Source organism: Nothobranchius furzeri, chromosome 7 (assembly GCF_043380555.1).
Source record: "Nothobranchius furzeri strain GRZ-AD chromosome 7, NfurGRZ-RIMD1, whole genome shotgun sequence".
Classification (NCBI taxonomy): Eukaryota; Metazoa; Chordata; class Actinopteri; order Cyprinodontiformes; family Nothobranchiidae; genus Nothobranchius; species Nothobranchius furzeri.
In genome coordinates, this window is record NC_091747.1 from 73,508,938 (window position 1) to 73,535,351 (window position 26,414).

Sequence of the window (26,414 nt, forward strand, 5' to 3'; positions counted from 1 at the left end):
AACCACTGGAGATGATGGTGCAAAGAAGGATTTTTCATAAAATCAATAACATTTTAGACAACACTGAGCATCCGCTTCATGCAACAAGCATCTTCTTCAGAGCTGCTGTGACACAGGAGATCCTTCCTGCCCACAGCCTTCAGCATCTTTAACCACTCAGATTTCCAACTGAGCTTATTATTATTACTAGTATTTATTTTAATGACTGCTTTGAAGAATTAGTTAAGACAACACTTAACTTCCTTCTGGGATTAATGAAGTCATTTTGGACTTTAGACAGAGAACCTTAGTTCTGTGGAGTCGATGAAGAAACCCAATAATGAACCGGTGACACTGCTGAACTCAAACATATTTGTGATGTTCTCTAACGTGTATTAAATGGGGCTTGTATAAAATCCATTCCACTGCCTGCTGCTCAGCAACAGAGTTTCTCCTCACACGTGTGACAAGAGGTTTTCACTCCACGTTTGCTGGCTGTTTACCTGTGAACCACACCTGGTTTGTTGTTGGGATTTTTGTCCTGTCACACTAGTTCTAACCTTCTTCGTCTTCAGTGGTTTATTAATTTCCTCACCCAAGCTTCTGCTTCCCTGTAAACTCCTCCAAAGATGTGCTTTCTACGCCTGAATAGGACGGGAGATTGGATGCATTGAGGAGCTGAGGGACCAAGCTCTTTTCTTCAGTTAATAAATGATCCAACAAGAATACCAACAATCTAAATGTGTTAAACAACAACCTGCTGTACACATGGACATGTAAAGAAAGGAACTTCACAATAAAAGCTCATTGCAAGAATTTAAACACTTTTATTTGAAGTCATGAGCTCCAAAGATAATTAAGAGAATGTCCATGCCTAGGTCGATTTCATTCATAGAGGAAGGTAGCGGAGGTTACTGCTGCAGCTGCTGCTAGCGTGCAGGCTCCACCATCAAAGACAGCCCGCCTGCAGTACACCTGCAGCAGATGTGGTCAGCCCAAGCGGCTGGACACTGGCCACACATTGCAGGCGTGTCCTACTGGGCATCTGTTGGCGGAAAGTCTGTAGAGGAGTGGAGGGAGGAGATGAAGAATAACATTAGAGGGAGATTGGATGTGTTGAGGAGCTGAGGGAGCAAGACAGAAAAACTGTCTTCACTTTTTTGGATTTTTCTTTTTAAAGACTTTTTGAGACTTTTTCTTTTATTATATATATATATATATATATATATATATATATATATATATATATATATATATATATATATATATATATAAACGAAAACACTTTAAATCTTTGAATGTTTTTATGATCCTGGACACAGATACATTTATTACATGTGTTTTATAACATCACAAATATATTTCAACACAGATGCATTTTTTCATATATATTCTATAATTTTACGTGTCTATTATCACAAATATATTTCACAGCTCAGTGGTTCTTCATCACAATTATAATTAAATTTAAAGTGGTAATAGTGAAAAATTATTTACATAATAATTAGTTTTATCAGATTTCGCATACATTAATACTTTTATATTCGCACTGAGCGGGAATCGAACCTACGCACTTCGACTCCCGGACAAAACAGTTAAAAAAAAACGAGAAGATCCGTTGTTTGTCAAAGCTTTTTTTTTTTGTTTGTTTGTTTTTGGCTCCTGGTTTTTTATTTAGTTTTTTGTTTAAAAGCAATCGGTTTTGCTTCACCATCTTATTAATGTAAACCTTTGTTAAATTTAGTACGTTTCCTTACTCGTGTTGTACATGCTATATCTTTCAATAAAGTAAAAATAAATAAATAAATAAATAAATAAATAAATAAATAAATAAATAAACCTGCAGCGAGGTTTCCTCTGAAATAGAGAGCCCTTTCAGCCAATCAGACGCGAGAAAGGGAGAAAGGTGGGACCTTCCTGGACATACTACGGTTCCAAATGACGCGCGTGGGAGGAGGCTGTGGTTGCGAGTCTGCGCCTGCGCCTGCCTGCCACTGAGAGGCGTCGCGAGCTCTGCTGGAAACTATACGGTGCTCAATTTTTCAAGATGTCGTCGTTGGAACAGAGGCTGTCGCGAATCGAAGAGAGACTAAAGCAGGAAAATGAAGAAGCTCGCCGGAGAATCGACCTTAACATCGACATGAGCCCGCAGCGATCACGTCCAAGGCCAAGTGAGTGTCCATCGGGGCGGACCGGTGTGTTGGTAACGGCTAGAATAGCAGGAAAGGTCTGAGAAGGGGTGGGCTACCAGATGCATGCTAACTGGCTAGCTACGTAAACAAACATCGGCTGACCTCGGTTATACTACCAAAAATCCAACTTAATAAGTGGAACAGCTCATGTGGGGAGAAATGTTGAGCAGAGTTCAAACCCGGATGCAATGTTATACTAGTTGTCGGTGACTATGTCATTTCGAAATATGTTCATTTCAGTCCTGTCAAACATGCTAAGCTAACAAGCTGTACGTTTTGTGATAGTTTGTAGCAGGCCTGGCGTCCGTTAGAAAAATGACTGTTTTATTCATTTTTGATATAAATTTACGGTCGTTTCAATAATGTAATTTTAAAGGAATGTTTGTTCTAAATGTGAGTGGTGTGTTTGGATGTGACTTTTGGGCATAATAAGTCAGGTCACTTATGCTATTTTTAATGTCTCGCGCTTAAGGGTAATTTAAACTGGTTACTTTTATCCTTAACCAACACTGGTTGTGGTTGGAGCGGATGTTAAAGCAACAATCAAACAGAAATTCTGAACAGGTTGTCTGTTTTTTAGAAATTTGTGAGTTTGGTCAAACGTTTTAATAGTTATGTTGCTCTTTTTGAGGTTGTCTTGTAATTAACCTGTTATGATTAAATGTTAGGTCTTTCTCGTAGCTTTACTGCATCTGTTTGGTTAAGATTTGTTAGTGTAAATGTGTCAGAAAGGCATACGAACTTGACTTGACAGGAGATGCTGTAATTATGGGCCATAGAGGGAAAATCTCTACAGAAATGCTACGCTTGCTACAGCTTCGTGACATGTAACAACGAGACCCTCATTGCTGTAGTAAATAACAAAAAGCTCCATATTGACTGCTGTAAGTTTGCTATTGAGTGATAGCTTAAAAATCTTTCATTATTACTGAATAGCATTGTTTTGAGCCATTATACCTACCTTTTCTAATAGTTTTCTTTTGTTGAGAGAACAGTGGTCGTTTGATCCAGCTAACAAGTGCTGATGAAGGTCATTTGACTGTCACAGATGCTTCAAAAATTTACAGATGAGAAATGCATCAGGTCCAAATAACTCAGATTTGTTGGAGCCATGATACTGCTCACAATTATGCAGAATAATCATTTAAATGAGATAAAGATTGACCTTTGTTTAATCATAATATTTCCATAAGACACAACAGAGTTCATTATTTTGCCCAAGGACACTTTGTCTTGTGGAGAAACTGTAATTATACTACCAGCTCTCAGATTGGAAGTTGACCGCTCTACCAGCCGAGCCGCAGCTGTCTCAGACAGGGCAGTAACATGTTTCACATCCTGAGACCTCTGACTTTAAAAAAATCTCCTCTTGGTTTACCAGCTGGTGTTGAGCAAATAAGCTTGTAACTGAATATTTGGTGTGGAGAACTAAAAGGTCAGACATCAAATGCAACTTGACTTCATCGAGCTCTAAAAGTGAGAATATTTAAATCTTTTTTTTAATCTTTTTTATACTTTGTTTGGTTTTTTATTTATTGTTTTGTTTGTTTGTGAAGCGCCTCACGATTTTTATCTCAAGATGCTGTTTTTAAAAGAATGTTTTTTCTTTCTAACATTTTTATAGCAAAGAGATCAAAATGGATGTAATAGGGAGCCTAATGGGCCATTCCCATCTGTACCGGGTAGTCCCAGTCGGCCCCAGCCTGGCCCGGTTGATTCCACACATCCTTGCCTTAAGCCCATGTGGGCTGATTCTACCCACCAATCAGAGGCTTGCTCTAATGGAAGGTGTGAATTTGCTGTCAGCAGTGGGTGTGTTGGCCCTGGTCGGCCTGAATCAGACCCCTCGAGAAGAGGGCTGAGAATGAGCCTTGGTTTGCCCGGGAAAATACCAGGCCACCCAGATATGTAAACAACCTACGCTGCCTGGGCCGACCCGGTACAGATGGGAATGGCCCATAAGTCTCCTCCTTGTCCGGTTAGCTCATGGGTCCCTTGAAGAATGAAAAAATGAATGCAAATGAACAGAGGTAAAAGAACTATTTTCTAATCCGCTTTGCCTTACGCCCTGGATCACACACATGTTGCACTTCAATTTAAATGAACACTATAGGTGTTTCAACCAGCTTGTAAAAGTTTGTGATTATTATGATTACAAAAAATATGTTGGCACGTCACATAGATGACATCATCACAGGATCTCCTCTGCCCCAGCATAGCCGTTACTTACCCCATGGTCAGATTTCTGGTGAATTTCTTTCCTCCTGAAAGAAAGATTTGAAGTTCACTGAACTATAGGGCTGTCACAAACAACTCTTTTATAGTCGACTGATCGTGTCATGCATTAAAGTTTAGGTTTTTGCACCAGGATGCTCTTAATATACCCATTGTTAGCTTCTAGTTTGAAGTGTGATCAGCTGTGTGGCATCTAATGATAAAGACAAGATGATAACTTATCAAACAACTTTTAATTAACTTTGTAACCTATTAATACAAATGCTATAGTCAAATGGAGGTAGGCACCTAAAACCAAAAATAAATTGTACTCAAAAATGACTTGTGTTCACAAAAGGCATGGTGACAAGGGTGAAGCGCTTCGTCTTCTAATCTTAACTCAGGAAATGGCAGGACACACCAAGGTATGCCTCTGTAGCACGGCTGGTCCGCGTCAGCAGTCAGGGGACCATCGTCAGCTCTGAGGGTCTGCTTTACCGTAAAGATTAAAGTTAGTTTATTTACCAGATTAATAATTCTGTTATGTCAGAGGTGAACTCACCGATGCAATTCTTTGTTCATGCGCCTCGAAGCTGAAGGCGGCATCTGACCTGGATGGCGACCATTATGCATGTGCGTTGAGCAGAGAGGCAGGAAGCAACTGCCGAACGTGCTGCAGCAGGCGATATTTAAAAAAGTATTTATAGAATAAACGACACATCAACTATTAAATTAATAGTCAACTAATTTGTTTGTCGATGTCGTGACGAGTCGACTAATCGTGGCAGCCCTACTTTTGAGCTTTGTTGCGTGAGCATCATGGTGTCTTTTTTTTCTCCGGTGGTTCTGATTCAAAGGCTGATCTGGATGGCGAATACTGCGCATGAGCCTCAAGCAGAAAAGCAGAAGGTGCTGCAGCAGGCAAAATTTTTAAGCTCATATAATAAATAATGTGTCGACTATGAAATTTATTGTCGACTTTTTTGTTTGTCAGCATCATTGTGACGCGTCGACTAATCGTGGCAGCACTGGTCTTCAGCAGGAAGCATAAAGTGCTCTAAAACTTCTTGCTAGTCGGCTGCGTGGACCTCAGAAAACACAGTGGACCAACACCAGCAGATGACATGGCACCCCAAACCATCACTGACTGTTTCATTGTGGAGGATTTGCGCACGTTCCGCTGCTGTTTCTCACCAGCATCAGCTGATGGAGGGCTCTAGTTTCGTTGCGCCGTTCGTGTCAGCGGACATGGGAGGGGGGTGGGGCATGACGCTTAGTCTGGCGGGCCGCCAGGCTTATAAAGCGCTGGGGGAAACCATCTAAAGGCATTTGCAGGCGTTTTGATTAATTAGCTGATTACCCCGGGTTTCCACGGGAGCCGTCAGCAGCACGTTACTGCAGCAGCACGTCTTGCTCGCGTAAGCTGCTGCTTGGCCCTTCCCACGAGACGCAAAGCAGCAGGGGAGCAGCTGTCACCGACAGAGCACGAAGTCACACGAGTGACTTAGTCAGTAAACACAACAACAAGCAGGAGAAAACTACAACATGGTTTGTGTTTTATGTTCTGTCCGTTTCATAATCACCAATACGGACCTGAAAAACAAAGGAGACCGCTAGCTAGGTGATAACTTCTCACGGGGCCGCACAGTTAGTAACTTTTTTTAAAAGTAAAGCAACTGGAAGGCAGTACGTTCTTTATTCTGAAAATCTCGGGAGCTTCTCCCCATTTCCGCGTTCGATTTCCTGTCTTTCCTTCCCCAAAAATGTCGAACTTGACCCGTTTCAGAGGCGTCGCGCGTAGAAAATAGAACCGGCGCGTAAGGGCCGCGACATGCTGCTCCTGAGACGCGGCCGACTCGCGCTGCCGACGGCTCCAGTGGAAAAGGTTCTGTTGACCACAGCGGTTCCTATCGGCAGCTATGACGTGCTGCTGACGGCTCCTGTGGAAAGCCGGGGTTAGAGTGTGGCGAAACTTTTCATAATTTTCTAATATTCTGAGATACTGAATTTCGGACTTTCATTAGTTGTCAGTTATCAAAGTTAAAGAACTAAACATATGAAATATATCAGTCTGTGTGCAATGAATTAATCTCATACCGGTTTCACTTTTTGAATGGAACTACTAAAAATCAACTTTGTCATGATTTTCTACTTTTATGACCAGCATCTGTCTGAACACAAGGAGGTAAAGGGATGACTTTTCAGCTACGTGTTGTGAATGACTCATCTACTACCCTGTTGAATTAGAAGACTGACTGATGTATAGTAATTGTTGTGTTAGCTAATGTCAGTCTGCTATAGCGGCCATCTTAAATGAGGTTCACTCCAAAGTCAAGTTATAGATGTACATCCAATGAGTTTTTTTTTTAAATCATCCAGTGTTTTATAAGATATTTAACTGAAACTACCCAGTACAAATGTCTCCACTTTGATTGTGCTCGCTTTATTAGGAGTAGTGTGTGTTTGTGTTTTATGATCGTCTACCAATGCTCTACCGAAGTGAGCACATGTTCAGTGTGAGTTGCTTTGTTGATCATTTTGTGGAATAGCTTGTTCTTACATGTAATAGTTTATGATGACAGGAACTTCGGACGGCCTTTAGAGCTGCGGTGAAGCAGCTTTATCTTTAGGTTTAACGGGTTTCAGTATCTATAAGAAAAAGAACATTTCCACCTGTTTTTGATTAGAACATTTTTTTGTTTTTGTGTTTGTTTGTGCATGAAAAACAGAAAACATTGTTGATAGTAGAAAGTTTTATTGCTATTTTCTGTCATTTGCCAGAATGTGTGTGTGGACGTGTGCGTGTTTGAGTAGAACAGTGCAGTAATATGTATGTGTGTGTATGTGTGTGTGTGTGTGTGTGTGTATTTTCTTTCTTCCGTCTAGTCATCGTGATCCAGCTCAGTCCTGCTCCAGCCCCTTCCCAGCGTGCAGGTATCATTCAATCCATCGCTCCTTCTGCCACTGCACCTCCCCAACTCCTGAAACATACACCTCCTCACCTCTTCTCTTCCATACTGTCATCTCTTTATTTTCCCTCCAGTTCTGCTCATGGCTTAGATGGACTCTTACTTTGTCTTGAGTTGAGGTTTTCTCTGACAATGCAAATAGACCCCAACACAACTCTTATGCATATTGTTTTTAAACATGCAGTTAGCTGCACATTTTTACAATTTACAGCCTTTAAACATCAGATTAGAAATATCTTGTTTGAGCTAATAATAGTGTTCTATCCCAGTGTGTCCCTGATAAGTTTGAGAACATTTCAGTAAAACAAGCGTATCTTTTTTTTTTTTCTGTTCGGCTGTAAAGCAATCAGAAATGATTTCTGAGTGCTGAAAATGGGGGTGGGTAGAAGAATCTGCTTCTAGACTAGGGATGCAACGATACCACTTTTTTCCAAACCGATACGATACCGATACTTGGATCTGAGTACTCGCCGATACGGATTACTACCGATACTTCTACCATACAAAAAAAGGCAATGATTTGGAATACAGATTTTATTTTCTTCTCTGCTTTCAACAGGAAAAGACTGTGAGGTAGATAAAAAGTAAAATATATGAATGGAAATCATAACAAAACTAAAATATTAGGTGAACAGAAATGACAAGTTACAGTGAAGCCATTTTTAAGCAACTGCATTGGTATCGGTTCCTGGTATCGGCTAACTTTTACCGATACTGGCATTGGTATCGTATCGTGCCGATACCGATACCAGTATCGGAATCGGTGCATCCCTGTTCTAGACCAGAGAGAGGGGAAGAAAGGGGGCACACAAAATACAACAGCACCAAAATACCACTGTGCCAACAACATGAGGATGTATAACAGTAGCACTTTTTGTTGAAAAGCACAATGTAATAATTTATAGTGCATTTAGTGCCAACCACAGCCTTAGGATATGTAAGAAAAACAATTCCATACTTGTGTGAGCACCTGTTTGCATACATACACTTGTGTTTGTAAGGTTTCTCTACAGGAGTGTGGAATAGTGAGTTATAGGGGGCACAGACTTGCCCCTAAAGACCCACGGAAGACAAAGGAGACCCAAGCCCAAGTGGTCTCCCCCGAAACGTGGAGAACCAGGGAGACTGCTGCCAGAGCAGCTTCACTAACCATAGCGCTGATTTTTTTTTTGCTTTTCGGGTTGTTGAGACAGTATTTTTTGGTATGCGTTCTGTTTATTAGTGGGAGTGTACACAGAGCCCGCCATGTACAACAGCTAGTAGACTTGTCTTTATGTGATCATCACAGGAATAATGTACAGTCAAACAAATCTGGAACAAGTGGATCTTAGGTGGTCCCATGAAAGGGCAACTAGCACAATAACAGGGGGAAACACTTTGTGATGAGTTAGTAAAAGTATGGTTTTAAAGTCATTGCATTTCTAGATATTACAGTTTTTCTCGATTGCTTAAACATTTCTTTAAACTATGCTTCGTATTCTCAAAACGGTAAACACAAATCCACAACACAAGTTCTGTTGCTTGTGGTTGTTCCCCACTTAAACCTTCACATGATGAACACAGAAGATGCAACCAGTGTAAATACAGTGGCACATTTTTATTCATATACCCTACAGTACATCACTTTGGTCTGGATCAGGCCAAAGAATCTCATCCACATCACAGGATGTATTGGCCCTAGCCTGGAGGGGTTGTGATGATGGAGGTAACGGTTGCTTTTATAAGACACACCATGCCGGCAAATCGCCGTAATATTACCGCAATGGTATGTCTATAAACGCGCCATGCCAGCATGGCATTGCGTGAATTTTGCGGCATTCGTTCCGCCTCACTTGGTAGTAATATTGCTGTAATGGTCTGTCGTATGCACCCTGGCGCAACAAGCAGATGTCATGATGACGTGGGGAGTTATTACTGAGCTCCGGCTGGCAAATTTATTGAAAATGAAAGTACACACAGGCAATAAGGTTTGCTTTTTGAACTAAATCAGCTGAGATGGCAAACTGGAGCGCCGCAGAGCTCCATGAGCCTCTCTGTTAGAGCTGAAGCTCAGATCACCAGAGACTGCACAGGGACTGATGGGGACACCTTTAGGAGCTGCTTGTTAAAAAAAACTTAACGATCACGGCTTCAATCGCAATAAAATGCAAGTTATGTCCAAGATAGACGGAAGTCTGCGGCAGCGCAGAGACCGCCCCCATACCCCTTTTATGCCGCCATCACCTAATCTTTTATAAAATTGCCACGATTGTGCCACATTGCTGCTACGTTCTGATCTTATAAACAACCTATAGCTAGTGAAGCGACTCACATTTGGCTGGGCTCGTGGCCCCGCCTCCCTCATAGTCATACCATAGTCAAGGAACAGGGTCAACTAAAGCGGATCAAATTTCATCTGCGAACACTTGTCTCCTTGCCCAGGCTCTTCCCCTCCTCCTCCCTGGTGTCCTAGACCTCATTCTCCTCCTCTTGCACCTCCTCTTTCACTTGCACTGCCTCCACCCTTGTGTCCTAGACCTCCTTTTCCTCCTCCACCCTTGTGTCCTAGACCTCCTCCTCCTCCTCTTGCACCTCCTCCACCCTGGTGTCCTAGATCTCCCTCACTTCCTCCACCTCCTCCACCCTGGTGTCCTAGACCTCCTCCTCTTCCACCTCTTCTTGCATCTCCTCCTCCCTGGTTTCCTAGACCTCCCTTTATTCCTCCACCTCCTCTGCTGTGGTGTCCTAGACCTCCTCCACCTCTTCCTTTGCATCTCTTTGGATCTATTGTTTCAAACCTGAATGAGCTGGATTAAAGCTTGGTTTATGCTTGACGCATTCACTTTCCGCGCGGTGATGCGGCTCGCGGCTGGAACGCGCTTCACAACTCGCAGCGTTTATGGTTCATGCGGCTTGTCTCTGCGGTGAGCCAATATTCTCCCAAACTGTAGGGGGCAGCATGGAGCTCTACGGTATGCATTCAACTCTACACCATAGCAGAAGCAGAAATTACTGTTTACAACACGGCATTCCAGCAGTTTTTAACAGCGTCCTCGTCTTTTCCGACAGTGCGAGCTATTTCTCTCCAAGATTTATTAACAACATGTTGATCACGGTGATCTCTGAGAGCTGAATCATACAAATGTCTGTATTTACGAACCTCTGCCATACTAGTTCTAGCCGGTCCGCCATGTTTTTCCGCGTCCGACCGTCCGCGTGGTTAGAAATTTTCCTAGGTGCGCGTTGTGGAAATTTTGGGCCGTGCGGAGGATGGGAGTGGTTGTTAAAATGACGCAATTTCGCCGTGCGGAGCCGTGCGAAACTCGCGGACGCGTCAAGCATAAACCAACCTTTAGCCCTTTAATCTACCCATCAGAGTTTCTGATTGGTGTGTGTTAATTGGTTAATTGTGTGCTGATTGAGCTCAAGCTGTGCTGACTTCAGTTAGCATTATTGACTGCTAGTGCTTTCTAAATGACTGCATAGTGTCGGCACTGAAAATGTAGGGATTTGTGTGTCGAGTTTTGCAGTAACAGTTCACCAAATCTGACTCATGTTAAAGCAGGGAATAGTGTGTATGCTTCAGGGGAATGGGTGTGCTTTTAGAAAAATGGCATTATGGTTTTGGAATTTGAGTTCAAAAGGTTGGTTGTAGTGTTTAAGCAATCGAGAAAACCTGTCATATATAGATTTAACCAAAACAGATTTCCTATAAACATAAGTACCTAGATAGGGTTTTTCTTTCCAACCTTCAGTACTTTTGTCTCCCAACAGTTTTACTCGGGTACAAACCAAGTTTCTGACAGCAGGCCCTGACTGGTGTCGACATTTCAGCCCAGGAGTTATTTTCTCCTCCTGTAAACTCGCCACATCTCTTCCATCTTTCCCCCTCTCCTCCTCCATGTGTCCTTGTGTGTCTGTGCCAGTGGCAGGGCAGTGTGTGTGTGTGTGTGTGTGTGCGTGTGCGTGCAGGACTATTAACCTTTGTTTTGCTGGAGGCAGAGAATCACGGTGCATGTGGCTTTTTCTGCACGGCGATATGGACTGGGTTGTCTTATTTATTTATTTATTTATTTATTACATCGTCTCTAATCCAGCATCCCCACTGGTCCATCTGCAGGAGTGCTGTGGACACTCTGGCCTTTATTCCTATCACTTTCCTCATGTGCAGACTGAAGACTTGCCTTCCTGTCAGACTGTCTGACTTCCAGTTTAGTCTGTGCTGTGCAGTTTTGGCTGAATTGTTTTCTCACACACGTGTTAAACTGCGATGTTGTCTGGTTTGTCTCATCCCTGCACTCTCCTTTTCCTCCTGCAAAGGCACTATGCGCGAGAGGAGGTGGGGCAGCAGTGCCTGCTTGTATCTGTGTTTTCACTTTCTTGTGCTATGTCGTCCTGCCCTCCGCCTGGAGCCGGTTGAACCTTGGAGACGCAAACCGCCTGAGTCTTCCTCTCCACACTAACCCCTCCTCCGTTTCACTAAGTGATTCTGTTCTTACAGGCTCATCCATCCAGGTGACTCGTGGAAGCAAACACCCTCTGGAGGCGCTGCCAGCCCACTTCTGTCAAACCGAACCATTTTAATGAGATAGTGGCACACTCTGCTCAAAGTTTAAAGGCATTTTAAATGCTGATTGTGTAATCGTGCTAACACTAAACTGACTGACTGGTAGTGTGGTGCTACCACTCACTGTAGCAGCTGACCTGTGTGAGTTTTTAACAGCAGGCCACCACTCCCACAGCTAAACGTACCAAACACGTTGTTTATTACACTATGACTGTCTTTGAAAACCAAGTGTGCACAAACCCAAGCCCTGTGCGCTCTCTCTGCATGAGAACAGTGTTGCTTTTGCTCCGAGATAACGGCCCTGTTTGTTTTCATTTTGGGTCGGGACAAAAACAAAACTTTAACTTTGAGAGGGTGGGGTCGTGGGAGAACTTCCTGACCGGGTCATGGGCAGCTTCCCTGAACTTGATCATGTTGCCTCCCTCATCGGACCCTTTTCATTACCTTTGTGAAGAGAGAACACAGGCACCATGAAACGGAATGCACCAGCATCATTTTGTTAAGCCGGGCGTACACTGTGCGACTTTTTCACTTTTTTGAGCCGATTTTCCACTCGTGCGAGAATCCACGAGATCGGGGCGAGTTTTGCGCCGAGCGGTCGTGTAGTGTACAGGGGGTTACGAGAGGCGATTAACACCACGTGACCAGCTGCCGATCAGCAATCGTGAGCTCGCACGGACTTCTGGCGTGTTTAATATTTCGCTCGTCCCTCGTGAGGGTATCGCACTGTTGAAGCGGCGCTGCGAGCAGCTGCGACCCAAAATGTATCAGAACCGCTCACGGCGCAATCCTGCATCAACACCGCTCGCCCGCTATTTCCCTAATAACACACGTTGTTTGTTTTTATTCCTACACGTTTTTTTACTCACAAAGATTGTCAAGAAAGCGTGTTTGTCGTGTTCGTGTCAAATTAAACTGATCACAAAACACAGATTTACTTTCTTTATTTCGTTTTCCTCATCCAACCCCCATAAATCCCTGTGTGTCCTCCTGCAGCACTCCCGAAGGACAACAGGCAAAACAAGACAAAAAAGTCTGACATGTTGTGTAAAAACTGCTATTTTTAGCATATTTTTAGGTCTGACGTGTTGCTACCATACGTACAGTGTGAGCGCCTGGCTCGTGAGATCTGCTCTGCGAGGAAGTCGTACAGTTTGAGCTGAAGCTGAACGCTGCGAGTGAAAAAATCACACAGTGTACGCCCGGCTTTAGACATGCGTCTGACTCACAGCAGGAATGCATGATTACATAAAACACACCATCGTGGTGCTTCTAACTGGTCCTGTCCCACTTCAACCCAGCTCTTCAGCTACCTCTGGCCAACGATGGAGGCAGCCGCTCGTCATCGTCTGAGAGCTCACCTCAGCATCACCCCTGCCGCCCACGACACATGCTCACCTTGCCCACCCCCCCATACGGCCTACAGAAGAGCCTAGAAAAGTATGTCGGTTCTCTATTACAGCTGGATTTTTCATCTAGGAGGCCTTTTAATGTTACAAGCCCCTCAGTTGGGGTAATAACACATGAATAAAATCTGTACGTGCAAAGATGGGCACATTAATTAGAAAGTGTGTGTGAGAATGTTGAGGCGTAGTTGATATAGAGTTTACATGTTGGATGTAGAAAAACAAAGTTTCTCTCTGAAACACGTTTGTGTAGCGCTCCCTGATTCTGCTGTTCAGTGTGTTTTACGTTTTCATCCCATAGTGTAGAGATCGACCAGAAACTGCAGGAGATCATGAAGCAGACCGGTTATCTGAAGATCGACGGTCAGGTGAGGTGCTCACGTTAAGCTTTAGTCGCAAAGAAAATGAAGATTTTTTTTTATTTTTAGTAAAAATTAAAATAAATAAATATTGAATTTAAACTAGAAAATGTCCAATTAAGTCAGCTCAGGTTTAAAGCATAGTATTTTTTTACTATTGAGCTTTTTTTCATTGAACTTTTATACTTAGAATTGTAACAACCCACCCCGCCACGCTGGATCAAACTGGAAAAAAAAAACGAAACAAAGACACAGGTTTCTAGACACCAAATCCAAACACAAAGACCAATCTACAAAAAAATAAATAAATAAAACGATCACAAAAACATTTTCTAAAGGGTCACCATCAAACTGACATAAATTAAGACCAAACAACAGAATTTTCTGTTGAACCCTTCTGGGTGTGTGTTTCATTAACCCAGTGGCCGTACGCTGGTGGATGAGGGTAGCAGCTTTGTGTTTTGATGAAAGTAAGACTCAGATTAAGACTCAGTTATCTGATTCGTCGTCGTCGTCGTCTTCCTCCGCTTATCCGGGTCCGGGTCGCGGGGGCAGCATCCCAACTAGGGAGCTCCAGGCCGTCCTCTCCCCGGCCTTGTCCACCAGCTCCTCCGGCAGGACCCCAAGGCGTTCCCGGACCAGATTGGAGATGTAACCTCTCCAACGTGTCCTGGGTCGACCCGGGGGCCTTCTGCCGGCAGGACATGCCCGAAACACCTCCCCGGGGAGGCGTCCAGGAGGCATCCTGACCAGATGCCCAAACCACCTCAACTGGCTCCTTTCGATCCGGAGGAGCAGCGGTTCTACTCCGAGTCCCTCCCGAATGTCCGAGCTCCTCACCCTATCTCTAAGGCTGAGCCCGGCCACCCTACGGAGGAAACTCATTTCGGCCGCTTGTATCCGCGATCTCGTTCTTTCGGTCATTACCCAAAGCTCATGACCATAGGTGAGGATTGGGACGTAGATCGACCGGTACATCGAGAGCCTGGCTTTCTGGCTCAGCTCCCTCTTCCCCACGACAGATCGGCTCAGCGTCCGCATCACTGCAGACGCCGAACCAATCCGCCTGTCGATCTCCCGATCCCTCCTACCCTCACTTGTGAACAAGACCCCGAGATACTTAAACTCCTCCACTTGAGGTAGGACCTCTCCCCCGACCCGGAGGTGGCAAGCCACCCTTTTCCGGTCGAGAACCATGGTCTCAGATTTGGAGATGCTGATCCTCATCCCAGCCGCTTCACATTCGCTTATTCTCTTCTTTAAATGAATCTGTTTAAATTAGGGCTGCACGATATTAGGAAAACCTGCGATATTCGATAACAGTGCTTAATATTGCGATATCGATATTACCCACGATAAATGAACAAATACCAAAGTATGCAGTGTTGATGTCTGGCGTGTGACGTCTGCTCTGGGTTCAAAGCAAACAAAAACTAATGCATGAATTCCATTACAACATAACATTTTTATTGCAAAAATATGCAGCTGCACCTGCTACTGTATTAGCAGCTGCACCTGCTACTTTATTAGCAGCTGCACCTGCTACTGTATTAGCAGCTGCACCTGCTACTGTATTAGCAGCTGCACCTGCTACTGTATTAGCAGCTGCACCTGCTACTGTATTAGCAGCAAAACAACAAACTGCATGCATGCAGTTTCTCAGTGACTTTAAAACATCACCTCCACCATAAAACTGTTTCTGATGATCCAAATACAGAAAAACATCCCTTACCAGGGTTTTTGAATAAATAAAAAAATCAGAAAATAAGTTTAAATGTTAAATAATAGTTAACATCACTTAAATGCAACAGCAAATTCTCTCATTGCTACTGAACATTTTCTCCACTTATGTGGTTATGATATAAGGCTGTTGCTGTAATTGGGAAGTGATCTGTGCTGGGCCAAACTAGGAGAATATTAAGATTTTCTGAGGGAAAGAGAAAAACAATTGTCTACCTTTCAGAAGAGGAACTGGCAAAAAAAAACTACATGGAAAATATGTGAAAACGTTTGTTTTTAACCCCGAATTGAACAAGTTTACCTAGATCTTAAAAAGCAGCTCAGATGATGAAACTGCAACTATGATTCTGGTAACAAGCTAACAAATTGAACTAGCTCCTCTTAAGATAACCGGCTAGCAGAGCTTCTGACTGACAGTTTATGTGCAGCAGCAAATCAACTATCCTGATTAACAAGGTTATAAAAGCTCATAAATGAAAAATCACTTTGATGGGTGGGGGAACTTTTCCAGGCCCTCTTTAGCAGGGTGGGACTGGGAGGAGAGTGCTGTAGCCTTTTAGCTGGAAGCTAACCGGAGCCTGGGGCTAACATCACCACCCGGTGGAACACTAGCGACATGGAGGTAGGTGGGTTGGTTCACCGACACGTGTCGGAGTCAGCCCGGTTATTATCAGCTGCTTAACGACACCGAGCGGACTCACGTTCACGTTTGAAAGCAGCGCTGATTCCAGAAACCTCAGCACAAAGTGCGTTCGTTAATCTGAGCCAGCATGACGAGCAAGGGAAGCGAGCGGCAGCAGAAAGCGGGCTACTCGAGCAGAGATGGTGGAATTTTGGGGTAAGGGTCTACGTAGGGGGCGGGCGTATTACGTGAACGGACCCATCTGATTGGCCGCATTTCAGAAGGGCTACATTTGATTGGTCAAATAATACTTCCGCGTAAAAAACAGCTGGTTTACAAAAAGTTGATGTATGACACGGATGGAAATGTTTGAACCAAACCTTTATCGCCGTTTTTGACGTACTTTGCGATGGGCCTATCGCACGTCCTGTTATCGCGATGACGATCATTTTTCGATATATTGTGCAGCCCTAGTTTAAATGTCCTGTTGATGCTTTAGAAAGAAAAGTTAACAGGTCGTTCTACATTGTTGCTGAGTCATGAGATTGATCCAAGTGTCCTTCAGCACATCCCAGTGGATGACTTCTAATACAGCAAGGTTTTGTTCATGCTGCTACTGTTAGCTGGTATTCTGTAGTGATGGTGGTAGTATTTCAGTAATAATAAGTGTATTTGTGTTTTTTGTGTTTCCGCAGCGTTATCCAGCAGAGGTAACAGACCTCATCAGCGAGGGAGAGATTGGCAGTGGGACTTGTGGACAGGTCTTCAAAGTACGATTCAAGAAGACGGACCACGTCATCGCTGTCAAAGTAAGACCACCCCGCCCCGCCTGTGTTCCTCACATCTAAACCGTAGGGTCCAGCTCTGTCATGGCTGCTAGGCAGGATCTGCTGTTGTTTGAGTTTGTTAATGCAGGAAAACCTTTTAGATGTTTATATTAGGGCTGCAACCAACGATCAATCGGATCGGGTCTCGACTCGATTAATCGGATTCAACGGGAAAATTTTAAAACTTCTAGGGAGTCATTTTTCTTTTCTTCCTTTACTTTATTTAACAACGGAACATGATTAGAAAACAGTTCAATAACGTGCAAAACAACATGCTATCACCTAAATATATTCAGTAAATTTAATGTATTTCATTAACAAGTTCAGTAGTAAGCTACTGGAAATGCTAATGACACTGCTAAAAATGTATTGGTGACATGTCTGTTATGTACGGGTTAACAATAATCCAGTTTAAATTATGTTCACAGATAGAAGCATTTGTGGATTATATGCTACAGTGGCTTGCCTTAATCCTGCAGCGGTGTTGAGCAGAGCCGACTTGAAGCAGCAACCTGACTGCAGCGGTTCTGCTCCATAGAGCTGCAGACGGCTAAGAATGAACAGCAGGGTATCCGCGGGTCCTTAAAAAGTCTTAAAAAGTCTTAAATTAGCTTTTCCTAATTTAAGGCCTTAAAAGTCCTTAAAAATGACAAATAATCCTTAAATCCAGTTTCCAGAGGTCTTAAATTACCAAAGACCCAATAAACAAGATTCTTTTATTTCTATAAAAATTTCGTGAATTTCTAGTTAGTGTTCAGCATTTTTTGTGTATGACGTTGACGTAAGCGGAACCGTACGCAGTCAGTTGGTTGTGAAAGGGGGCTATTTTTCTAGATGAGCACATTAGCTGGTTAAGCTAGTGGGAGCTTGCGCCATGGGGAAGGGCAAGTTTAATGGTAACTGGATGGTTAATCCCACATTCGCGAAGCGGTTAGCACCGGTTCCAGGCAATAGCTGGAAATTATCGCTTAAATTTAATTTTTAAAATAGCTTAAATTTGGTCAAAGTGGCCTTAAAAAAGGTCTTAAAAAGTCTTAAATTTGGCTCCCTTAAATCTGCAGATACCCTGGAACAGGATGGTGGGGACTGCTCTTCTGCTCATAGAGTTGGACATTCATCGTGTTTTTATGTACAGCCCTAGCTTATGATTCAGTTAATCCGGACCTAGGGGTGAATCACTTTATTAAAGTTAACACAGAAGAAGCCCAAAACGTTGATATTTTTTTAGACAAGCGCAGCACATACGTTTGCTGGAAGAGGAATTTATCATTTTCTTTTTGTTTAATTTTGTATTTGTAGTTTGGTAGAGTGACGTGTGAACGGCCCGTATTAAACACGGTTAAAATGTTAAAAAGAAGCTTCGTCTTTGTTTCCCTCTGATGCCCACTGTTGTGGTTTTTATTTAAGCAAAATGTTTCTTTATGAACATCAGTGGGGGATGGAATGAGTCGCTGTTCCGTTTGGACGCACTCTGAGGTGGCAGCTCACTGCCAGAGGTCACATGATCCATTTATCCCTGTCGCTTTAAATTATTAATCATTCGCTAAATTTCCATTCATTTTAATTAATATTTAGTCCAACCAAGCTGATCAGAATGCCTCAGTAACACGAACAATGCAATTCATCCATTTCACTTAAATTAGGAATGTTTCACCTGCTGCGGCTCGAACGCACATTCCTCCTGCGCCGCGTGAACCTGAACTGGTCACCTGCAGCTTGTGTGTAATCAAATGAGCTTCTAGACTTTAGCCTCAGACAGACTCTTGGCTGTTAAAATAATGTTCTGGATGGATCCGTGCTCTGCTGACACACTCGACGCAGGTGCTGAATAACGAGCGCTACTTCAGCCAAAGTTTTAAATCAGGAAACATATCTCCAAATGAAATAACCAGAAGTCTTCCAGACTCTGAACGATAGAGTTTCCACGTTCCACTCAACGCCGCGCTGTAGTGCACGATGTCGAGTGCGTCACAGCTGCTCTCCAAACCCCTCCTCTGCGCGCGCACTGTCAGCAGCCAGAGGCGGAGGAGGTGAGATGAGGCTCAGATGCGCTGATGGAGATCTTTCCTTGATTGTTAGCTCCGCGATGTTCTCTGTGTGTAGCATGTAAAACATTTGTCAATAACAAACAAATAAATAAGTAAATAAACAAATCGCCTCCTGTAAAAAACAACCGTAACAGCTCAGCCCATTCGTCCCATCGCCCAACCTTAATATATACATAAATGTTTATGTTTATTTATTTAGCAGACGCTTTTATCCAAAGCGACTTACAATTTATAACCTATAGGGCATGTTGTGATCTGTGGGGGAAACCGGAGTACCCGGAGGAAACCCACGCATGCATGGGGAGAACACGCAACTCCACGCAGAAAGGCCGCAGTCGAGTTTCGAACCTGCGACCTTCGTGCTGCGAGGCAACAGTGCTAACCACTGCACCACCATGCAGCCCATAAATATCTATATGTGGACAGAAAGAAGAAAAAACACAAAAGGAATTCCTTCTTTCTGTCATAAGTTGTTAGCATGATTGTTCTGCCAATTCTGAGCTAAACCCACTGCAATAAAAGGATGAAGGCACAGCAGTTGTGGTCAAATCTTGTAAATAACATTATGTGCTGTCTCACACACAGCCTGTGTGTCTCCGCTGCTGTCAGATCAAACCGTGGCTCAGGACCAGGGTTATACACTGATAGATGGGGGGTTAGCATGAGCCTTACAGCTGTGGCTGATTATAAATGTAGATCTTATTGTGAGGTAGATGGTATTAACATTTAAAGCGACCGCAGCGGCCACATGTCGTCAGTCGCCACATTTAAATAAGCGTTCGTTTAGGTTTTTATTTGAGTAAAGTGTAAACAGATGTAAAGCTGGGGCGCTGCTCCTGAGATGTTTCCAGAGAACCGGAGGTCAGCACAAAGACAAACTGTTTCGTTTGAGCATCGACTTCACAGTGTGCGTGTGTGATGGTCACATCACAGGTCCCGCTGCCGTGTCAAAGGTTAATGAGCTCAACGGGAGTCGGCGCTATAAAAGTCTGAAGCTGATATGAGGATGTTAACGGAGGATACGATGAAGCTTTTGTAAAGCCCTTTTCAGACAGACATTCTGGAACATTTGCGGACAATTCAATCCGGTTTTTAACCAGAACTGTGTTTTCAGACACACCACTTTTGTACTGGAACTTGTCCTTTCGGCTGCGTTCACACAGCAGGGAAAAGTTCCAGATGTCTGACGGCAGCGGGGGGTGGGGTGGGGGGGGAATCGGACTTATGTTAAGAAGAAGAAGAAGAAAATATCATTTCTATAGCGCCTCTCAAGATAAAAATCACGAGGCGCTTAAGCATAATTCTGCGCACACGAAGACACATAAGAGACCTGGATGGTGAAGCTCAATGGTAGGGCTGGGGGTAAACGATTATTTTTAAAACGATTATTCTGACGATTATTTTATCGAATAGTCGACTATTCTAATGACTATTTAGAAAATTAATCTAATGATTATTTTTCTATTGCACAATTAACAAAAACCAGAAAATCTCAAATAAATTCCTCAAAAAAATTGATAAATTCTTACTGTAAGAGAATAAACACTACAGGCCTTCCATTTTGTATTACACTGCTTTTATTGTGTTGTGGTTGGTTATGTTCTGGTGACGTGTAGAACTTGGGAGTGCAGGCTGCTGCCTGAGAGGTGGTAGAAGATGGAGTGTCTCCATGCTGCTTTGTTTTGGTCACTTATGTGCGTGAGGCGAGTGGTCTTACGGGTTAAACCAAACTCAAGGTGATATTTTAAACTAAACCGAAAACCCACAACACTCTAAATGTAATAAAAGGGAGATCTACACCACAAAAAAGATGAACTCTAAACCAAAACGTAACAGCTTATTCCAACGCAAGAAGCTGTTAGCGAAGATGCTAACAGTAGCTTTACCAACATTAAGTTCAAGTTACCAAGTTTAAATAAACCAAAAACACCCGGCAGCAAACAGACCAGCATGGAGGAGAGACTGCTACCACCAAAACAGATCTCCTCATGTCTGAAAGAAGCTCCTTAATGAAGGGAGAAACGCTCCCGGTGATTTTCTACATCTGCGATAGACACGAAGCAGCGCGTCTGACCCCGGAAGTTGTTGTCCGTTGCCGGGAGACGAAGGGGCAAAACAGGAAAATAATCTAGTAGTGGACGGACGTTGTTCCGGGTCTTCGGTATTTGGCGGAGATGTTAGTGAAGGCGGAGAAGAGGGCGAACTACAGGAAAAACAGGCAGATTCCTCCTCTATTTACAAACTCCTGGGGATGCAACAAGTGGGCGCGGTGCGTCGACTTCCGGATCTGACGTCGACAAATTTTTAGAATCGAGCCGTCGACTTCGTCGAGGCTTCGCTACAGCCCTACTCAATGGTTAAAGGAATCACTGAAGCGGTGTGAAGCGCTCCGTCGCGCGTCTAGATGGTACCGTAGGAGGCGAGCTGCTGTGGTTCGCATCCCCCGGTCCCCTCCTCCTCCCCCTCCCTCTTGTCCGGAACTTTACCTCACCAGTCTGAAGCAGCCACCCTGTCCGTAACAAGTCCGGACCTGTTACTAGGGGCTTCGTCCGGATAAATTCCGGAGCACGTTATCCGGATGTTTGTATTCAGACAGAAAGGTCTTACGGACAGATTCCGGAACATTTCCGTTTTTCATGGCCTGTCTGAAGGGGGCTTTAGAGAGTCATCTGAACACAACAGTCATTGTGTGACTGACTGACACAATTGGAAGGTTGCAGGTTCGAGCCCCGCGCAGTCTGTCGCTGTCGTTGTGTCCTTGGGCAAGACACTTAACCCACGTTGCCTGCTGGTGGCGGTCGGAGGGACCGGTGGCGCCAGTGCTCGGCAGCCTCGCCTCTGTCAGTGCGCCCCAGGGCAGCTGTGGCTACATCTTAGCTCATCGCCACCAGGGTGTGAATGCGTGTGTGAATGGGTGAATGACTGATTGTGTTGTAAAGCGCCTTGGGGGGTTCCAGGACTCTAGAAGGCGCTATATCAAATACAGACCATTTACCATTTTACCATTTACCATTTAACATGAATGTCATTTTCAGCGTGTGGATGTGAGACTTGTGGACTATTTTATTGGTGGACATTAATTGGACCCTTGTGGGTGTAAAAAGTCAGTTTTGGTTTGAGATGGTTCTGCTCTGAGTCTTTAAAGGGCCAATTAATTGAGTTTTCTGAGTTGTTTGACAGAATGTTTACTCTTTCTTCAGTGAAAGTGTTGAAGAAAACACAGATTAGACCCAAAAGACTGTAAATGACCGGCCACGGTACATAAAAGGCCAACGGGATCATTGTCGACACGTGTGTACACAATTAGATCACACTTATGATCTCATTACTGAATAAAATAATCAAAGGTACAGTTAAGCTGGCAGGATGGTAGCAGAAGCTAAATGCTGTTTAAAGGTAATACCACAGGGTTAGCAATAAATCACAGTGAACTTTTCCAGTACCATAGAGCAGCCCCAGTTAAAACAGCTTAGGACTCATGAAGACTCACCCTAATGGCTGACAGGCTCCAGGAGTGTTTTCACACATTTACTAATGAAATGCTGCTTATTTCTTTGTTCTGCATTTATTTTGTCAAAGGAAAGTGACACAATAGCACTAGACCATTAGTTTACATCTGTGCCAACAGCAAATGCGTCGTACTGGAAATAAGGATGAGAACAAGAGGATCCTGATGGACCTGGACGTGGTGCTGAAGAGTCACGACTGTCCTTACATCATCCAGTGCTACGGAGCCATAGTCACCAACGTGAGTCTCCTCTGAACGCTCCTGCTTCGTCCTAATAAATCCAAACTCAGTGTGTCGTTTTACACACCGCGTGAGTGTTTTCAGTCTGACTGAAACTCCCGATGAAGGTCTGAATGAACAAACTACTGTCTTAATCACAGCTGGTGAGCCTGACATCAGTTAGAACTAGGGATGGGTACCTTTGACATTTGAATCGATCCGGTACTTAACGGTACCAATTTTCGATACTTTTGAGTGTTTAATATTTTTAATTCTCTTTTATAATAAAAATATATATTTTTCTCATTATATAACAATATTTGATAAATATCACGATAAATAACATTCAACTGTTTGTATTTTAACATCGTCCTTGTAGTTTTATAAGCTGATAATTAAACTGAAGCAAACATCTTTACTGTGAACTAAATTTACTGTGTATCTTCATTCCTTTTGCCATCCTTTTTCAATTGATTTTTCCTACTGGGAAGTTAGAATTTCCGAGGAGAAAGCGAACGCACCATTAGCTGATAACAATGGTAGCAATGGAAGCTAACATACCAAGCTAACGTTATCTTAAACAGTTTATTTAACTGCTGGAGCAGATTAAAACGATGATGCCTCACACTTAGATCGTTGTCACTGGCTTCATCTTCACCCAATCACCCGTCGCATTTAGTAAAGAGAAGCCAAACTTTAGAGCACGTTCATGTTCTTCTAGTCGGAAATTCGGAGTTCCGAGGAGAAAGCGAACGCACCATTAGTGAAACGGAAGCTAACAAATCAAGCTAACATCATCTTAAACATTTTATTTACCTACCAGAGCTTCTCCGTTTACATCTCGCTCGCAGCGACCGACGACATAACGCTCTTGCGCATGCGCAGCTGTCTAGGCAAGTTCTCGTTAAGAAGGACGGGTACCGAAACGAGGCACCGTTTCAAATGAAGTGAATCGGTGCTCGGTCGGTACTATGGAATTCGGTCGGTACCTTAAAAAGTACTGAATTCGGTACCCATCGCTAGTTAGAACCCCCCGCTATGTTAGACTCCTCTGGTTAGACCAGGTGTGTGTAAATGGCCAGTGAGTATTTATGAGTTTTCGTTACATTTACATACAGACGGATGTCTTCATTGCGATGGAGCTGATGGGGACATGTGCAGAGAAGCTGAAGAAGAGAATCCAGGGTCCCATCCCAGAGCGAATCTTGGGGAAGATGACAGTAGCAGTAAGACACACACACACGCGCACACACACACACACACACACACACACACACACCAACGTGGGATTGTGTGTTTCTGCTGTAGATAGTGAAAGCGTTGTTGTACCTGAAAGAGAAACACGGTGTCATCCATCGGGACGTCAAACCCTCCAACATCCTCATCGATGCTAAAGGTCAGATCAAACTGTGTGACTTTGGCATCAGCGGCCGTCTCGTCGACTCCAAGGCGAAGACTCGCAGTGCTGGCTGTGCTGCCTACATGGCTGTAAGTAAGCACACACACACACACACACACACTGTAAAGCACTTGAGTTCAATTATGAATTTCTTCAGGCTGTCGGCATTTAAGAAGCTACAGGAGCAGAATCAGAATACAATCAGCTTCAACTGAGTTATAGCCAAGTTCGTCTCATCAGAAATTCAAGTTCACCGATGAAACTCGCTCTGATGGACTGTCTGCTTTTCTGCAGCCTGAAAGGATAGACCCTCCAGATCCCACCAAACCAGACTATGACATCAGAGCAGACGTGTGGAGCCTCGGCATCTCTCTGGTAGGTCCTTCACCTGTTCTTAGCACCTGGATTACCTCGCGTTGGGACCGGTGTCGGTACAAGGTCTGCTCGGGTGCAAGATCGGCTCGGGGTCCGTCGCCTGCCGATGACGTCAAAGTAGTTGATTGGCTGAACATGAACCTTACGGAATTACGTAATCACGTTACGTTGGTCCAGGCAAATCTTTCTGTTGGAAAGATGGACGACTTTTACAAAGTCATTACCTCTTTGAAAATACACTTTTAGCATAGAGCTGCATGTATATTAGGGCTGAACGACTAACTGCATGTGCAACTAAACTGCGATGTGACAAAAGGAGATTTTCTAATCACAAAGGCTGCAATTTGGCAGCGAGTGGCTAGCGCAATGCTAATATACATGGAAAAACCCATAGGAATGCTAATGCTAATATCACCGATTACATTCTTACAAATTATGAATTAGAAACATGCCAAATGATTACATTTGGAGTCTAATAGAAAGTAAAACTACCATCAATCAAATAAGTACAGACAGGTATTTTAGTAAAGCCAGAAAACTTAACTCCAGAGTTTTGGCTAGCAGCTATGAGCGTACCTGAACTACGCATGGACAAGATGTCAAAAACTCTAAACACAAAATACTTCAATAAACGGGACACACTTCTTTCCTGCAAATACAATTTCACAGGTGTTGCTAATACCTATGATCCTTCAAGGGATGTGCTCAAAGAGGAGTTCAACATTATGAATAAAATAGTGTTTTATTTTACAAATACCATTATAAACACAAACTTACGTCTTAAGAAACATTATTTTAATAACAAAACTGCTAAAGTCTTTCCAACAGTATAGATGTGTAGTGTATTTTGTCTGAGTGGGTTTGCCGTACTTTGACGTCATCGGCAGTCGAAGGACCCCGAGCCGATTTTGCACCCGAGCAGATCCTGTACCGACACCGGCGTCCCTAGTTCTAAGATTAAAAATGACCTGGTCACTCTCATAAACAAGGACAGAGTGGAAATGATCTTTAAGCAGCCAGTGTTTTATGTGTAGCTTTAAAACGCCCAGAAAACTGTTAAACCGACTTTTAATTGTTAGTTGAAATGTTTGCTCAATGGATGAAAAACATAAATAATAAATAATTGCAGAGGTAAACGCCAGAGTTCACCTGCTCCTCGGTGCTTTGTGAATGATCCGAGCTGGGACGCTGTCTCTTCTAGGTGGAGCTAGCTACAGGACAGTTTCCCTACAAGAACTGCAAGACTGACTTTGAAGTTCTGACCAAAGTGCTGCAGGAGGATCCTCCCCTCTTGCCTGTCGGCATGGGTTTCTCCCCTGACTTTCAGTCTTTCGTCAAAGATTGGTGAGTTGAGATCGCGCTAAAGCTGACGCGCCTCAGAGGCTCCAGTGCAAAACAGCTGTGGTCCAGTCTGTTTGCTTTAAATGTAAAGGCAACGATACGATTTCACTGTAAGAAATAAATGAAAATGATTTTATGCTAATTATTTTCCAGCCTGACAAAGGATCACAGAAAAAGGCCAAAATACCATCAACTGCTTGTAAGTGAAGAAGCTTTTTTTTTATTTTTATTTTTTTTATTTATTTTTTTTTTACCCAAAAATCAAACACTGCATCCACTTATTGTTTGCATGTGTTTGTGTTGCTACAGGAGCACAGTTTCATCCAACGTTATGAAGTTCTGGAGGTGGATGTTGCTGGCTGGTTTCAGGCGGTGATGGATCGTACCGAATCACCTCGCAGCAGCCAGTGTTACACCCATCAGCACATGCTCCACTCGCTCTTCAGTAGGTAGCCTAGCCTTCGCCAGCACGGCGTTAGCTCCACCCTACGCTAGACTAGACCAGACCGGCTTTAGCTCGGCCTAGTGCAGGCTAAGTCTGTTTCAGGCTAGCTGTTAGCAGCTGCGCCCAGCTCCAGACCCAACCTGTCGATCCATCTGTCCACCAGAACACCTGAAGAGCCCATAGAGGAGAGAGACGGAGACTCAGTGGAGGACTCTAGATGAACAG

General features: G+C 43.6%; 1 protein-coding gene across 2 annotated transcripts; it reads left to right on the top strand.

Annotated features, from left to right (window-relative positions):
- Nucleotides 1-1,954: 1,954 nt before the first annotated feature.
- map2k7 (mitogen-activated protein kinase kinase 7) lies at nt 1,955-26,414 on the top strand. Of its 2 annotated transcripts, XM_015954346.3 has the most exons (12): nt 1,955-2,150; nt 7,272-7,319; nt 13,202-13,340; nt 13,608-13,674; nt 16,723-16,836; nt 22,531-22,650; nt 23,748-23,855; nt 23,938-24,117; nt 24,323-24,403; nt 25,605-25,747; nt 25,898-25,943; nt 26,054-26,414. In XM_015954346.3, the coding sequence occupies exons 1-12, from the start codon at nt 2,027-2,029 to the stop codon at nt 26,195-26,197; spliced, it is 1,314 nt and encodes a 437-aa protein (XP_015809832.1). In that variant the 5' UTR covers nt 1,955-2,026; the 3' UTR covers nt 26,198-26,414. The 2 variants fall into 2 exon arrangements, with proteins under 2 accessions (XP_015809832.1, XP_015809833.1); XM_015954347.3 differs by lacking the exon at nt 7,272-7,319 and having other exon boundaries at nt 1,956-2,150.

What these genes read in the sequence shown, in the direction of transcription:
- map2k7 (XM_015954346.3), top strand. Translation starts at nt 2,027, where the DNA reads ATGTCGTCGTTGGAACAGAGGCTGTCGCGAATCGAAGAGAGACTAAAG. An exon ending in ACGGAGCCATAGTCACCAAC is followed by an intron (nt 22,651 to 23,747) that starts GTGAGTCTCCTC and finishes ATTTACATACAG; the next exon opens with ACGGATGTCTTCATTGCGAT. An exon ending in TGGGGAAGATGACAGTAGCA is followed by an intron (nt 23,856 to 23,937) that starts GTAAGACACACA and finishes TTTCTGCTGTAG; the next exon opens with ATAGTGAAAGCGTTGTTGTA.